This window comes from Musca domestica, unplaced genomic scaffold, assembly GCF_030504385.1.
Source record: "Musca domestica strain aabys unplaced genomic scaffold, Musca_domestica.polishedcontigs.V.1.1 5, whole genome shotgun sequence".
NCBI lineage: Eukaryota > Metazoa > Arthropoda > Insecta > Diptera > Muscidae > Musca > Musca domestica.
The window spans coordinates 22,925,461-22,941,829 of NW_026712346.1; the positions used below are offsets into that span (position 1 = coordinate 22,925,461).

The 16,369-nt window shown below is 37.4% G+C and overlaps 1 protein-coding gene across 1 annotated transcript; it reads right to left on the minus strand.

The window, feature by feature from the left end:
• Positions 1–383: 383 nt before the first annotated feature.
• On the minus strand, positions 384–15,990 carry LOC101892968 (protein tiptop). Its single transcript, XM_011294316.3, has 2 exons — positions 13,918–15,990; positions 384–7,767 (listed from the first exon to the last, which is right to left on the minus strand). Exons 1-2 carry the CDS (start codon positions 13,971–13,973, stop codon positions 4,134–4,136), a joined length of 3,690 nt encoding a protein of 1,229 aa, XP_011292618.1. The 5' UTR covers positions 13,974–15,990; the 3' UTR covers positions 384–4,133.
• Between the last annotated feature and the right edge of the window lie 379 nt (positions 15,991–16,369).

The following is a 16,369-nucleotide window of genomic DNA, read 5'->3' on the forward strand; positions in this document are numbered from 1 at the left end:
GTTTACAAATAAAAAATTCTTTAAATTATAGACTCAATTATCAATTTTTATGCTAATTGGAATTTATATATATAAATATATAAATATATATAAATTGAACCAATTGAATTCCAAATGTAACAAATCAAAATAGAAATAAAATAATTATATAAAAATACTAAAGTTTCAAATTACAAATGGAAAAATTCGATTTACAATTAAACAATTCGAATTATGTGCAAATTTTAAATTGTGTGTTACAGATATCAAATTAATTCATTCAAAATCACAATAAGAGTCTTACATTAGAAATAAAACATTTCTTATTGTAAAGGAAAACGTAATTGAAAGTAATTGAAAGCATAAGGCAAACTCCAAAACAAAAAATATAAATACCTACAAACTTATTTTTTTTTTAATTCACTCTAATTATTTTAAATTTTGTCCGCGGTCCACAGTTAGTCGTTCGTTTACCTTGTGATAATTAATATATCACTCAGCAATGTTACACTTGTCGCTCATAAATTATCACACCAACTGCAAACAATTCAAACATTTAACGTGCACACCCAAGAAGAAAAAGGCGAAAAACACAGCAGATGTGAGTGTCTCTGTGTGTGTGTTTAGGTAGACAAACAAATAACGAAGCAGAAACAACAAACTCTCCTACAGGTCTCCACCATCTTAAGGCTCCCAACTCTAAGCAAAGGATTGCCAAAACATTGGCATTTACCGTCGCTCAAACCAATCGACCAGAAAAATACTGGTTTGACTAAAGCAAAATAAATAATACTGGATGGGATTCAAGTGCAGTCGTTGTTGTTATTTGCTGACGATTTTGTATTTAACCCACACCCCTTTTTACGAGGCCAACAATTTTGTTTGATTTGCTCACAAATGTGCTGGCTCTCGAGTTGTCGCTGTTGTATTCTTTTAAATGGGTGTATAGTAGCAACAACAGAGGCAGTTTGTGTTGTTGCTAGTGCTTTTAAATAACAACGGGTTGAAACTACTGTATGCCGGTGTATATGTGTATTTGCGAGTGCCAACTCTTTTCACGATTTGGCATTTCATCACTCTCTGTCTCTCTTTTAGATGTCAAACAATCACAGGCACACACACCGAGTCATACAAACAATGAGTTTACAATTTTGCTTTGCACAATTTCCAATACAATATACAAGTGTCTCTTTCTGGTACATGGCTCATCCTCACAACAGCATTTTCCATATTCCTTTTCTGGGAGGTCGAGGCCACGACTACTCAGCCGACACGAGTGCAACGAACAAAGGCGGCGGCGGCGAATGATGGACAGCAGTTCATCAAAAACAAGAAACAACAACAGCAACGAAATATGAATGGCAAGATGGATGTTCGTTCGCCAATAGTTCAGAGAGTGATATGAGTGGCACGGTGAGAGAATCACACACAATGCGCATGGATGAAAACTTTTGCAGTGCATTTTGTTTCTTTTGCGATTGTGGGAGTTAAACGTGTGTGCGCAATGATGATTTAATTGAGAACAATACAAATCGTGATGAGGACTCATCGTTGTTGTTCTGTTTTGAGTGGGGGCACAGTTGTTGGTTTATTTTTCAAATTGATGAATGCCTGTCAGTGTTAAGAATTGTTTATGTTACCTTATGACAGAGATAGCTATAGTACAAAAGGGGAAATATAAAAGCTTTTTAAGAGGAACATAGTGGAAAGGAATGAGCTTTTTTGCTATAAACATGTTGTCTTATGAAAAGTTTAAAAATAATTCCCCTGAAGATGTTTCTCTTTTCTTCTTTGGAAATAGGGGAACATACTCCCGTTTGTAGGAGAATAATTTTAAAAAGAGTTGTGCACTAGGAACTCTTATTGTTGAACATAGATACCAATAAGAGAAAAGATATAAAATGTACACAATTTATCTCTTTTAGTTAAATTGAAGAGTACCACTCTTATGTGAAAACATACTTGCAAAAGCTTTGAAAACATTTATAATGCAGCTCAGTCTTCAAACTTGCAACATTTTGAAAACTTAACCAATCAACATCAAAATTTTGAAAACAAATAGGTTTAATTTGAAATGGCTTGTCAATGAATGTATCACAGTCGTTAAATTATTTCAAAAAATCCTATAACGGGCGCATTAAAATCCGTGAAGAGCTTTCCTCAATTTTCTCTTAGTTTTTTAATGTTTATTAATTTTTCAGTTAACTTCCTTCCAAAAAATAATTCAAGAATTATTCTTAATAAAGTTCAGCTCTATTGTGATGACAGCGGATATTTTTCCGAATAAAATCTTAAAGAGCACCTGACCATTCGCACAATGGCTTTGTTGAAAATTGAAAAGTTATTTCAATTAATGAGAGTAAGCATGTATGTGTGAGTACTCGCAAAAGCTGGAGAATGAGTTTGCTTGCATTATGCCATGTCTCCCAGACATGTTTTTTGGTTATCTTTTGGGGAGTTCAAACAACGGTGTGGTGTGGTCGATCGGTGGTCGAACTTTCGGCGCTCGTCAATATAACCAATACATGTATGTGTGTGCATATGTCTGACTGCTTGATTGTCTGTCTATTTCAGTTTCGTGTTGTTGTCGTTGTTTGTTAGCCCCAGCCAAATGAATGCGAATGATGTTGGTTGGCAGTAAGTGAGGAGGAGCTTGATTCTGTTTTAGTTTATTTTTTTGCTCTGGTGGACCTTGTTTGGGTACCTGTTTGCTGGCTCTTTTGTTGTTCTGTTGTTGTTTTTCCATATGTATGGATGGATGATGGCGTAACTCATACACATGACGTTACCATTATTTGTTTAGAGATGGTTGGCGAATTGTTTGCATTTGGAGAGGCTATGAAAGCATTCCTATTGAGTTTATGTGGCGTGAATGTTATTGTTTGTTGTATTCTTTATGAGCGATTTTCCAAAGGTAAGCAAGTTGCTTAAGTGTGGTAATTAATAGTAAATCGTTTATAATAATTTTTGTTGCCATTTTTTTTTTGTCTGCTACACATGTGTGTGTTTCATGATATGTGTGCGTGTGTGTTCGTTTTGTTTTAAATAAATTACAGTTTAAGGTATCTATTCTTTTCCTATAAAAGATGTTTATCAGTTAAATGACTATTGGACAACCTTATGTAATATCGCCTTCCAATAGTAATATTTTGATATGGCCAGATCAGAACGTTCATGAGTTGGAGTTTCAAGTTCGAAAATAAGGTAAATTATAGGTATATAGAAAATTAGGTAGGACTGATTAATTTGGGGTACTTCACAAAAACGTGGACGCGTATTACAATTTTTTTAGAAATCGAAATAACCAATTATGCGATATGTTCAGGAAATGTCTGAAGCAATCTTCACGTCCACCTCCCTTGTTTCGGCGGTAGACTAAAGTCGATTTAAATTCGTGCATGAGTTGCTTTTCTAAGATATAAAGCACGGTTATTACTGCATTGTATACAGTACAGTACAGTAAATACTGGAAAAAATTACTTCGTTTTTAAAACTTTAAGAGTAATAATTTTCGAACTTGATTGTCGGATTAAAAATAAATGCTTGTTCCCGTATTGACTCGTTCAAAGAAACAATTACGTGAAGGAAAACACCGGAACCAGCTCATCTGATTAGTTTGGGATCAATAGTTCAATGTTCCCTGAACAAGCCGTCTGATTAGCTCCCTTTTAAATTTAATCTTTTTCGAATTTAAAGGGCGGATGGAAATAGCGGATTGTGTATTCATAGTTTTCTGAATTTTGTTCTATTAAAGGTTTTTAAACATTAAACGTGTACGAAAACCAATCAAAAATGACCGTGCTTTTGAAACTAAAGTTATAGCTAAATTAACTATCTTATTTAAACGAAGGAACTATATGAATGAACAAGTTGCCTTTCAGGAGGGAACGACTAAGATCGGTTCACAAATCGAACGCGATTTCATAAATAAATATACGATTTAATAGCAGAGTGAATAGAAAATTAGCTGCAAATACAAAATGTTCAATTTTCAATATTTTCTTTTTTCCATATCATCAGCTATGAGCTAAATAGTTCGAATGTGAAATTTTCTTTGAAACGATAACTATTAACAAAACTTGAAATCGGTTTTACGGATTTAATATAGTTTTTAGCTTAGTTTTTTATTCAAGTCCTTCTTCCTTTATCTTAACTTAGGCATTCTTACTTGATAATTGTTTAGCCAACTCGGTGTATTTTAGAAATTTGGCTTGTGGACTCTCGTCGTATGGATTAATAGTGGGCGTTGTCGATGATGTGGACATCACCGCTGACGGTGGTGTTGGAACAGCTCGCTGGGAAACAGGACTCTTTGAAGAGTTAATACTGCTTTTTGGGGAAGCCGTATGCGACTTGGGCGATGAATTTGGCGATTTCAAGCTTATGACATCCGATTCTTCCTTAACAAAATGCACTTTGGAGAGATGATGACGATAGGCGCCCTTCGAGTTAAAGGGTGTATCACAGAAGGAACATTTTATAATAGAATCCGCTGTCACTACAGCATCATTACAGGCCCAGCTAAAAGCAAGCATTCCAGAACTGTTATTGCCACTCGGTGTGGACGCTGCAGCTCCACCATTACCACAACCACCTGTCACATTTGCACTATTCGATGATGAATTGGGCGAAGTCAAATGTCCCATCAAACTGGCAGATGAGCTGCGTGTAGATGCAATGGGCTTATCATTGGTGTCGCATAGTTTCTGAAGAGCAGCCAAAGGATTGGCGTTAGGTTTTTTGACGTTTGCAACTGCTGGCGAGGTCGTTCTGTTGGCATTGTTATTATTCATTTCAGCTATCGCGGTGCTCGCATTCGTCGAATGTATATTGCTCAGATTGTTAAACATGGAAGATAGAGCACTTAAACTACTGCATTCCGGCAAACCAACCATGAGTTTTTTATCGCCCACCGATGCTGCAGACTTGGGAGTTATGGATCTCTCACTAATACTAGGACTACGGGAACCAGGAGTAACCGAGCTCCTTCTTTCTGTGAGATCTTTAGCTTTGGTAAAATCTTCAGACTCTTCCGGCATGGAAAACTCTTTCTTGACTGAAATCGTTTTGGGTGTTTCTGATACAGCGACATTTCCTTCAGTTTCTTCACTGTCGGTCGCGTCCACCGGTTCGGATTTGATTTTTACAGGATATGATGATTCTTTGGTGTTTGGTGTGAACTTTTCAGGGGTTAAACGTGGCGTTGGTTGTCGCGAAAGTTCAAAACTGCGCTCTGGTGTAAACGATTCTAGACGACTGCTGCAACGTTCTGATATGGAACTGGACTCACTGGCACTGCGATCTCGACTTGATGGGGCATACGATGAATAGGAGCGTAAAAATTGCATGGTTTGGGGATCCATTAGGGGTTTGGTGTAATCAACATTATCATCAATGCCTAGACGTTTGAGAATGCTTGAGCCCAAAGGTGTCGCAGAGCCTTCGCCATAGCCACTTGCATGACGAGGCCGCGAGTCGAAACTTTTTTCTATCAATTGCTCTAAAGCGTTTAAAACAGAGGTTCCACTGGATGATTTGTCTGAGTCGGATGGCAAAGGACAAATAATGTCCCCTCCTGGAGTATGCGAAAGAGGTGAGCCACTACCCTCCATAGTTTTACGGCTTTCACTTCGCGTTGCCGTAGAGGGCATTTGATGGCTGCTCATGGTATAATCCGGTGCCATTGACGGTGGTTGCATGTACGAAGTCTTTGATACATCATCGTTACTGATTCTAGTCTTCATAGATCGCTCCATTGCCATTTCCCTTTCGGTTGCCAAAGTGATGCACTGTCGGATATGTTCAACAAATATGTCCAGGCCAAAACTCTCGCCACAAGTTTCGCACTGTAGTTTTGTAGTGGCTTTGAATTCTCTTAGTGGAGTCAGAGCCTGGTCCATACCTGACGACTTAAAGTCCTGTTGAGCCCTCTCCATTTCTAGGAGTTTACGAACTGGTAGCGATTTCTTACGTTTCTCCTTTCCTTGGCGACTACGGCTGCGTATCATGGTCGGCGCACTTTCCGGCGGAGGAGCAGCCGTAGCATTAGTTCTCATCATGTGCTCTGTATAATGATTGTTCTTAACCATATGAGAACTCAATTCTTTCAATGTAGGGAAGGCCTGGTCACAAACTTTGCATGTCAATACTGCTGCAACTGTGGGATTGCCACTTGTAGCGGGAGAATGGGGAGATGGAGCTGTCACACTGCCCGGATTTGTGTTGACCGAATTGGTGCTTGGACATCCACGATTGCTGCTACCACAACTGCTATTATCACGTGATCCCTTATCATCGGTGGACTTCCAAGAAATAATTTGCTCCTGTGATATTATGTTGGTGTAGTGCTGTGTTTCTTGCATGTGACTTGTCATTTCGGCCAAGGAGCGGAAACTCTGTCCACACCACATACATTTCAATATCTGACGCGTTTGTTCGGCTCCTTTGCCCAACCACACATCTTGGCCACGCACCAGTTTGCGTGGCAGTGGCATTGTTTCTTTGATTAGCATGTTTAGATCAGATTTGCTGCCGACCGATGATGCTGGACTGTGAGACGTACCGGATTGCGTGGTTGAGTGACGCGCATGATGTGGAGATGGAGCAGCTTGATTGCCGCCTGGATGAGCCGCATTGGCAGCCGATGCAACCGCAGGAGGAGGAACATTGACACCACAGTGCTGAGTTTCCTTCATGTGCGTTGTCAGCGAGGCTAAAGTGGCAAAGCTTTGCTTGCACCACACACACTTGAAGACGTCTTTGACAGCATCTGCTCCCTTATTAAGCCAATGTGATTGCCAAGCACTGTGTCGTCCGTTGGTGGGAGTACCAGCTGAACTGTTGTGCGAGTTAACGGAATTCGCTGAATGCCTTGTGGGAGTATCTGGTTCGGTGGCTGCAGAGCCAAGTCTTGTCATTTCAGTCATTTTTTCCAGAGCTTTGGTTGCTTCATTTGGTGAAATTTTCGTTTTTGCATTCCAGTCCAAAGAGAGCGGTGTCTTTGGTGACATGCTAGCCGCTGCAACGGCGGCCAAGTAGGGATTAATTGGTGGCACCCAGGTGCTGGATGCTGGCATTGATTTGTAATCGTTTGAGCGAGCTAATTTTTTGTGGGGCATCACAACAGGTTCTTCAGTTTCATCGTTGTGACGTTTGCGTCCATTATTCACCGATAAATCTAATGGACTATTCACGTCATCCGTTTCATTATCGTTGGTATTATCGGCATCGTTATCATTTTTTTCAGCATCACCACCATCGCCATCCATGTCACAACCGCCACTTGCATCGCCATCATCACTGGCATTTCCATAAATATCAGAATTCCGTCGGCCACGTTTTGTGCTAAAATCTAGAGCTGATGCATCAACGGCATCACCTGTTGTTGCCGTCGATGTGTTAACGTCTGATGGTGTTGGCGTTGAAGCCTGTTGGGAGTGGGGCGAACGTGGCGACTGCTGTTGGGAAGCCTGCTGCACAAGTGTTGCCGCTGCCGCCAGAGGATTTGTCAATAGCAAGTGGTTCTGTTGCGCTGCTGCTGCAGCAGCTGCATTAAAATATGCTGCCATAGCAGCAGACTGGGGTGGTAGAAGGGCTGCAGCTGCGGCCGGTGGCAATGTGGCTGGTAATGGTAGAGCCACTGGTGGTGTTGTGGGCGTGGGCGTCTGACCCGACGTGTGGGTGTCATTGGCGGAATAATGTGATTCGTTTGAGGGACATCTTGCTTCATTATTACCGCTAGCGGAGGCATTGGATTCACGTGATTGACAGCGGGGACTGGCTAGTTCACTGAAATAGAAAGTAAGAACAAGAGTAAGTTTAAATGTTGTGTTCAACATTGCATTAAGAAAATATAAATTTGTGAACAATAAATAAAATTGCTAAAAAGTTTCAGACTATATAAAATTGTAATTTATTGGCAAACTCTGATAAAACTACACTTTGTTAATTATATCGAGATAAAGACAGCTATTCTCCGTCAATCTAATTTCTACAAATAAATAATATATCAGATTTCAGGAGAGATACTAAAGGATATGTATAGCTAAAAGTTCATGTATAGTTCAGTTCACTTTTACACGGACCGCGTTCTAATTCTTCCAGATTTTTCAGCCATTTTTTCTGAATTTTATTTTTCTTCAACAAGATTTTATCCTATGCCGCCTATTTCGAAATGCAACTACACTATAACAATTGTAAAAAAACAAACTTTCTACACCACTGTTAGCAGCAAACTCCATACAAAATATGCTACTCTAAATTGTAATTTGCTTTTTATATAAAATGTACAAGTACTGCATTAAGTATCAATATCAATAAACCAGGAATCATACCTTACCAAATTATAGAATTGGAGTATTCTATAAGGAACGACTCTGAAGATCTAAACAATATTTTCTCTTTTTCTGCCCGTTGTTTTAGATTGCTAGCCCTGTTATTTCTAAAAAATGCAATCTTTAATACTTTAATTTATTTCATTCAATAAAATTTAAAAAGAATTTAAAAATTATGGCGTTTGATTTTGTTGCAGTTTATATATATATATATATATATATATATATATATATATATATATATATATATATTGGTCCATTCCCGATTGTTTGCGGAGACCGACACTTTCGTATTTTTTTAGTGCCAGCCTTGCTTGCTTGAGTTCGATGGTGCTGAGTCCTGTTGGCGGCTCACACCATCACCATAGCCGACGCTTGAGTTCTGGCGGCCAACCGAAGGTGCACATTTTCAGCTCACCTCTTTAGCAAGTAAACACGATCATTTTGTTTGTTTACAAACTGCTGTACAACGAATGTTTTCTCATTGGAGAAAACCAAATTCGGCACTTCACCTCTTTCGGCCAAGCGAAGCAACTCTTTACCTCTTTAGAGTCTGTTTTTTTCACTTGCGGTGTCAGTTCTTGCACTTTTTGAAATTTCAATGCTTTACCCCGAGCTCATTTTTCAATATTTACCAAATAGAATATTGCGATATGTTCAGCTCACGAGCCATTTTCGGCCAGTGCGACGCGGGTTTTGATCAAGTCGCTTCTTTACTTTTCGAACGCTGGAGTGCTCTAACGAGAGCCACTTGTGGTTTTCCAGCCAAATATAAAGAAATCACGCTATCTTGTATCCCTTCTTTACTCGCAAGAAAATCGGGATTTTAAACAACAACAAATGTCTGAAAATGTAATATATATATTTTCATGATACAACTGGCACGATAACATTAATTACTCTAAACATTTTATTATGGTGTGATGAAAAATGGGGGATGGAACAAACACCTAGTTTGTTTTTTTTTTGGTGGTACAAAAAATTGAAACGCCTTGAGACGTTGCACTTAGATCATGGCTTTGTTATACCGTTTGTAATATCTCCTCGAGCTGAAAAAGTTATTTATCACTGCACATATCCATATGTTAAGATATTTTATCTGACTCTTAGACGAATTAATTTCCTCTTGGCTGGCAAGTGAATTTTTCAGGGACAATAAAGTTACTGGACTACAAAAACATTTCTTCAATTTGGTTAGTGTACATTTTTTGGCACCATCGTATAATTTAAGAGTTAAATATGTCACTGTACGATTTTTACTCAATAAATTCTTTATAAAGTGGGTGACTTTAGCATAAGTTAATTGAATGATTTTTGATAGGAGTACACTTTGTACATTAAGAGTATTAATTTATCTCCATTTATCTGGGAAGTATCAGATGAGCTCTCACAGTCCTCCTCCTCTTTACGAATTCATACCTATGGTTGTACAACCGATATACCACATGTTTAATACCTTAACACAATACAAATCATTATGTAAAAGTTCAAAGCTCTACGTCAAATAATGCGTATCGTTATTTCAACAGACAGAAAGACAGAAGAACATAATTTGACTTAGAATTTTATGGTGACGAATTTAAAATAACTTCCTTTCCATGCTTGAAAATATAATAAGAACACATATATCTATAATCCACTATTGCAAACTGGAAAAATATGTTTTTAGATTTATTTTCACAAAATTTGACGAAGAGATTTTTTCTGCTGCAAGTTACCTATCGTACCAAGTATCATTATATATTGTGACTTTAGCCTTAAATATAAAATCGGAGGATTTGGTTTAAACTTGTCAGAGTTTATTCAAGCTGAAAATAAATCCATCTTAAATAGAAAAACTTTGCTCAGTTAGAATATCTTTTACAATGGAATTATACATGGAAATGAAAACTCTATCTAAATCTGAAACGGTGTTGATAAAATGTTGCAAATATGGTTCTAGGCTCTTTCTGATATCTTGGGTGCATATTACACCTTTGAGGGACTTAAATGTAAAATCTAATGAAACATTATACATGCAAGGGATATAGATATATCTGAACCGAACGTCACAATATTTCATAATATTACTTCGAGGCTTAATCTGTTCCTATGTGCCAAAAGCTATTCTAACTGTGCAGCTAATGAATTGTGCAAAGTTTTGGTTCAATGGAACAAAACTGCGACCTGTATCTTGTTGACAGATGGACTGACCTAGATGCAGATATCGATTCGGAAGGTGATTATGACAGATCTCTCCATGTTACAAACAAATTCACCCCGTACCTGAGTAAGGTATAGAACACACGTACACCACAACTTGAGACTTTTATACCCTACACCACAAGGTGGTTAGGCTTTTATGGCTTTTGCGCATTTGTTTTTAACAGGCAAAAGGAAAGGAAACAGATCCATAGTTCCTTTTGATAATCTGCATAGAATCACATTCTGCGTCGATTTATGCATGTCCGTCTGTTCATGTATTTTTGTTAATTAAGTACAGGTCGCATTGATTGCCCGATCCTTTTTTCGCATAAATAATCTGTTTAACCCAGGGACGAACCCTTCGTCCGATTTGCTTTTTATTGTGCACTAAACGTGTGTATCAGACCAAATATTATGGAGTTCTGCACATACAACCAAATTAGGCCTGTAAATAAGTATGCCAAATTTGATCGAAATCGGTTCAGCTATAGCTACAGCTCCCATATATACTATTCATCTGATTTGTTATTTATGTTCTCCGCAGCCATAGTATGCGCTCTGTAACAACGATATTTGGGGAAATATGTCAAATGCAGCTCAGAAATACCTTTGCTAGATTTTTGTCGAGATCAGTCCAGATTTGGATATAACTCCCATACATATCTTCGTCCGATTTGGCTTTTATTGTGCACCAAACATGTAATATTATCCCAAATGGGATGGAATTTGGCACTTAAGACTAAATTGAGTCTAGAAACAAGTATGTCAAATTTGTTGAAAATCGGTTCGGATATATCTATAGCTCCCATACATATTCTTCATCCGATGCCTTCTGTAACAACAATATTTGAGGAAATATATCAAATACAGATCAGAAATACCATTGCTAAATTTTTGTCGAGATCGATCCAGATTTGTATGTAGCTCCTACATATTTTTTATCCGATTTCAAGTTAATTGTGCACAAAATGGGTAGGTAATACAAGCCCGTATTAAAAAGGCAAAAATTACTCTGCCAAAAATTTCGACTCAAATCATTTCAGAGCAGGATATTCCTCTAATATATATGTGTTCCTTTGGACTTTAAATTACAACTATAATCATAGTTGCTATGATTTAATTCTCACAAATTCCCCATAAAAACTTTTATTTGTTATGTGAAACTCTACTAAATATGCAAAGTGGTGTAAGGTATCATAAAGTCGCCTGAGTTTAAGACTTTCTGTAATGGTTTCAAATGAGCTTAGTAGGTAGCATACTCACAACAGAGATACGGGCATAATAAAATAAACTTAGAGTTTTTCTTATATCTGGAATACAAATTCTGCATAGGGTCTGAAATTGTTATTTCAAAAAGAATTAAGCGAAAGACGAAACCCCGTCGGCGGAATGGAAAAATTTATCCGCTTCTGAATTTTAAATTCTTAACATTTTGAAAAGCACTCCATTGTTACTGATCATTACGTATTTATATTCCTAGCAGAAAATATTGAAAATACTTGCACATGCTTTTGAGCATTACTTGTGTTATTTTACAAAAAATAAAAAAAAACAAGTAAGCAAAGGCTACAGTCGAGCGGGGCCGACCGTTGAATACCCTACAACACTTTAATAAACGATACAGTTTATATAGACAAGATACTCGAAAGAATTCCACAAGATATTGTGACAAATAATAAAAGAAAACCATCAGGTTTCGTTCTCTAATTTTCGAATAATAGCACTAATTTGCTCATTTCCAATTTATTGGTAGATGTTGCACTTAAATGGTATTCCTAGGTCTGGAATCAATATTTCCCAAAGACCTATAATCTCTCAGAAGTGGCAAAAGATTAACATTTATTATTGGTTTTTGACTGAAACGCATCTATATGAGATACAGACATTTGACTATATTCTTCAACGAAGAATTTGTGAATTCTCCAAAAAGTCACTGGAATGGACATTTTCGTATTTTGTCTACAAAAGTTGGCAAACTCCTTCACACTTTGAATATTTTGGATGGCCATCCAAAACTGCTTGGCTTTTGCAATTTCCGGTAACCCCCATTCAAATGTGCGTGAGGATCGGGCGATAATTACGACCTGCTGACAATTTTGCAATTTTTTGGTCCATTTCAACCCTTAAATATATGGCGATCATCTCCAAAAAGAGTAGGCTTCTATTCTGACCCTCATTTTATCCCCATGCAAAATTTCGTAAGGATCGGGCCATAAATGCGACCTGTATATGATATCCTGATATCTTAACTACTTAGTTTTGTTAGCTGTAGAAATATTACCAAATGTTTAATTCAAAATGAAAATATGCCAAAAATATGACAAAATTGAAAAAATATGAGAAAATCAAATCAAAATCAATATTTTCATCTTTAGAGAGATATTTGTATGCGTTTTTTAGACGTTTTTCCTTTCCTGCCAAGAGGCTATTCTGAATTAATGAGAACTGTCGAAATCAGTTCAGCCGTTCTCGACATATATGAGATCTTTCAAGCATTTCTTCTTTGATAGACATATAAATCGCATGTATTTGCTATATATTCGATTTTTTTGATCTTAACATCAATGTAAAGATCAGAAGGAACCTTGTCATGGCTTTGCGATTTCGCCGGGATTTAAAATATTCGCGGTTTAATGAAAAATTTTGAATTTTTTCAACAAAAAAGATATGGCCTATTTTACCTGCTAAATATTATCCGATGACCACCCAAATTGGTAGGCTTCTTCCCCGCCCTAAACTCTAGCTACATGCGAAATTCCGCGTCGATTGGTCTATAATAGCGACATGTATAGCTACTGCAAAATCCGACATTTTTTCAGTATTTGGTCCATTTCAACCCCTAAACATTTGGCGATCATCTCCAAAAGAAATAGGGTTCTATTCTGGCCCGACCCCGACCTCCATTCCAAATTTCGTGAAGATCGGGCCATAATTGCGACCTGTAGAGTGATTACAAATTAACATGGACAGACGGACAGACGGACGGACGGACATACATAGCTAGATCGACTCAGCTCGGCGAGCTAGGATGATCCATATATACTTTCCTATGTGGGAAACCAATATTTCGTGGTGTTACATAATTTTTGGCCCAATCAAACTTATAATACCCCCAACACATAGTGTTGTAGGGTATAAAAATAAAATTAATTATCACAGACATGTTGAGGAATAAATTTCACCTGCCTATGATTTGTAGGTCATCAAAGAATGAAACATAGCTTTATAACAATTACAAAATTTAAATGACCTCTTTAAATATTTATGCAAAATCGCTTCAACAAGTAGATAACCCATATAGCTACAATTCAATATTGCTTAAGAAAATATTTTAATATTCTCACATAGCTTTGTACATACATACATATGTATATCTATGTCTACATTTATTATACTATTTAGCACACATTTTTATATTCACCTTGCATTTAATGCCTGACGATAGATCTCCAACATAACAGCCTCGTGCAGCATCATAATGTGGTTGTTTTGTTTATTTGTCTGTATGTGTATGGGTTAGAGGGGGCAATACAATCTGCTTCAATGGTATGTGCGTGCGTTGGTTTGGGGTCGTGCACGTTGTAGGTCTATGAGTGCGTAAACAAAGTGTTTAACCACAGTCACACGCAAAAAAAAAAGATCGGAGAAAGGGTTCTGTCAACGAGCGTAAGCGAGTAACCCAAATAAACACGACAAGCACGCGGAAATCCTTTGCAGCAAAAAAATCAGCACAATGAATCAACATTTACACGAACCAAAACATAATGATAACAAAAAGGAACGCACACCAAAGAAATAAACATACACACACACATAAGCTCAGAACACACTTGTTCTAGGGGTTTAGTAATTCTGTTTAACTAACACACATCCGCACAGGACTCCCACACGCAACAAGCAAATGTGGGACGTTGGGGTTGAATGTTCGGCTCGTCAGCTAGGTTTGTAGAACAATGTAGACAGTAGACACTTGTTAATTGTGTTGCCGATGAGATGGGGTATGAGGTGGAGGGCTTTCACTTTTTTTCTCTTTAATGTGAGGTACAATCACTGTGGTGCTCGGCACGAATTCTTTCTTATAATTTTTGGCAAAATTGTTCGTACAAATTTAGTTTCTTTCTCTTTGATGCATTTCTGTCACCCACTTCGCATTCACATTCACATTTTTTGTGTCTGTCAATGTCACTTGAGCTGTGGGTTATTTGTTCTCTTCTTCAACTTATTATTTTTGGGACCGTTGGACTGTATTGTGTTCTTGTTGTCATCGTTCAAAAAATCAGCTTTCAATCAAAAACACTCATAAACATTTGTCGCTACACTCGAACAAACAACACACACACGCGTCAAATAAATCAAATGTCAAATGCCAGAGTGGTCATCTGTTAAAAATTTGTTTTAGGGTTGACAACTGATTGTTTAGTTGGCACAGAGATGGAATGTTTGGGTGTGTTACAATTAATCTTCCATAGTTTATTTCTTAAATCTTAAAGAAGTGGATTGGCGATTTTATATTTATCATATTTGGTGTAATTTTTATTTTTTTTCTACAATGATATGTATTAACGTGAGATTTTGGGGATTCGAAATACTTTTATTTTTGAATTTTTTTTCATTAATAAATTTACAATGTTTTGATGACTAGTTATTGTTCTTTGTTCAATTATGAATTTCAATGTTCAGTTCTTGCAACTTCGTTTGCTTGATTAGTTCACAATTACGTCTTTCATTGCAATATTACGTTTTTTTCTCGTCCTTGCGTTAACACTATACGTAAAGGTTGTCGTCGCCATTACCACGTCCCATTAGCGACTAAACGCAATATTGTTTTTATTTTTATGTTTTGCCGTTTTTGCCGAAACAAAACAACAACACAACAACAATAAGATACACTCAATATTGTACAAACACCAACATTTGTACCGACACACACACACACACACCGTTAACCCCCACCCTGTGTTTTTGGGGGAAGCAATACTCTCAACTCCCTTGCCCGAACACTGGTGAGCAGTGTAAGCTTTCAGACTTGCCACCACATGCTCTGCAACAGTGCGCAAGTTTTATCTTTCTTCAGACAACAGCGCCGACGACGAAGATGACGACGACGGTATTAACGACGAATGCACATTTCTCAACACACGGAACTTGGTGTAGCAAGGGTTCACACGACTGTAGCAACGAGAATGGCTTCCAGAAAAGCACGCTTGCAATGCAGAAAAACTGCAAGTTAGTTGGACGTTTTTCTCAGTGTGTGTTTATTTTAGTCGGACAGGCAGGCTGGCTGGCAGACAGACACTCCACACAATGTAAACAGACACCTTTTCAAAGAAGACATGCTAATTTTTGCAATCAATTTCAATTTTTATTCATTACACGGTTTAGATGACACAGTTTCTTTATTAATAGAGATAGGTATTTTGTCAAAAAATGTTGCACATTGTTTTTTGTATTTTTTTGTTTCGTTTATTAATAAATAACTATTATTTATTTATTATTATTTTTATTAACACTTATAATCACTTCGACATGATGATTACGTTGAAACGTTATGTTAACGACTAAAACATCTTTTTGACACTGACAACGTTGAGAGCTGACAACCCACAAAGACGGAAAAAAATAACGCACACACATAACGAAAAACAATAACAAAAAATAAAATACTAAATAAACACATACATATAAATACTCACACCAAACACGGACATTTGCTGCTGCTCTTACTATGCTATGCTCCTACTACACTACTACAACTACTATTCCAATTGCCATCCACAGCGGCTGGCTGCCTCACAACATACCCAGCCAAGCAGCCAGCCGTCCATCGTTGTAGTGTTCTTGTTATTTCGTATACAAAAATCAGGAACATACAC

Bases quoted from the DNA above. Each gene is read 5' to 3' on its own strand.
- LOC101892968 (XM_011294316.3), bottom strand. From the start codon at position 13,973: ATGATGCTGCACGAGGCTGTTATGTTGGAGATCTATCGTCAGGCATTA. The intron at 7,768-13,917 runs GTGAATATAAAA...TTTCTATTTCAG, and splicing joins CGTCAGGCATTAAATGCAAG to TGAACTAGCCAGTCCCCGCT.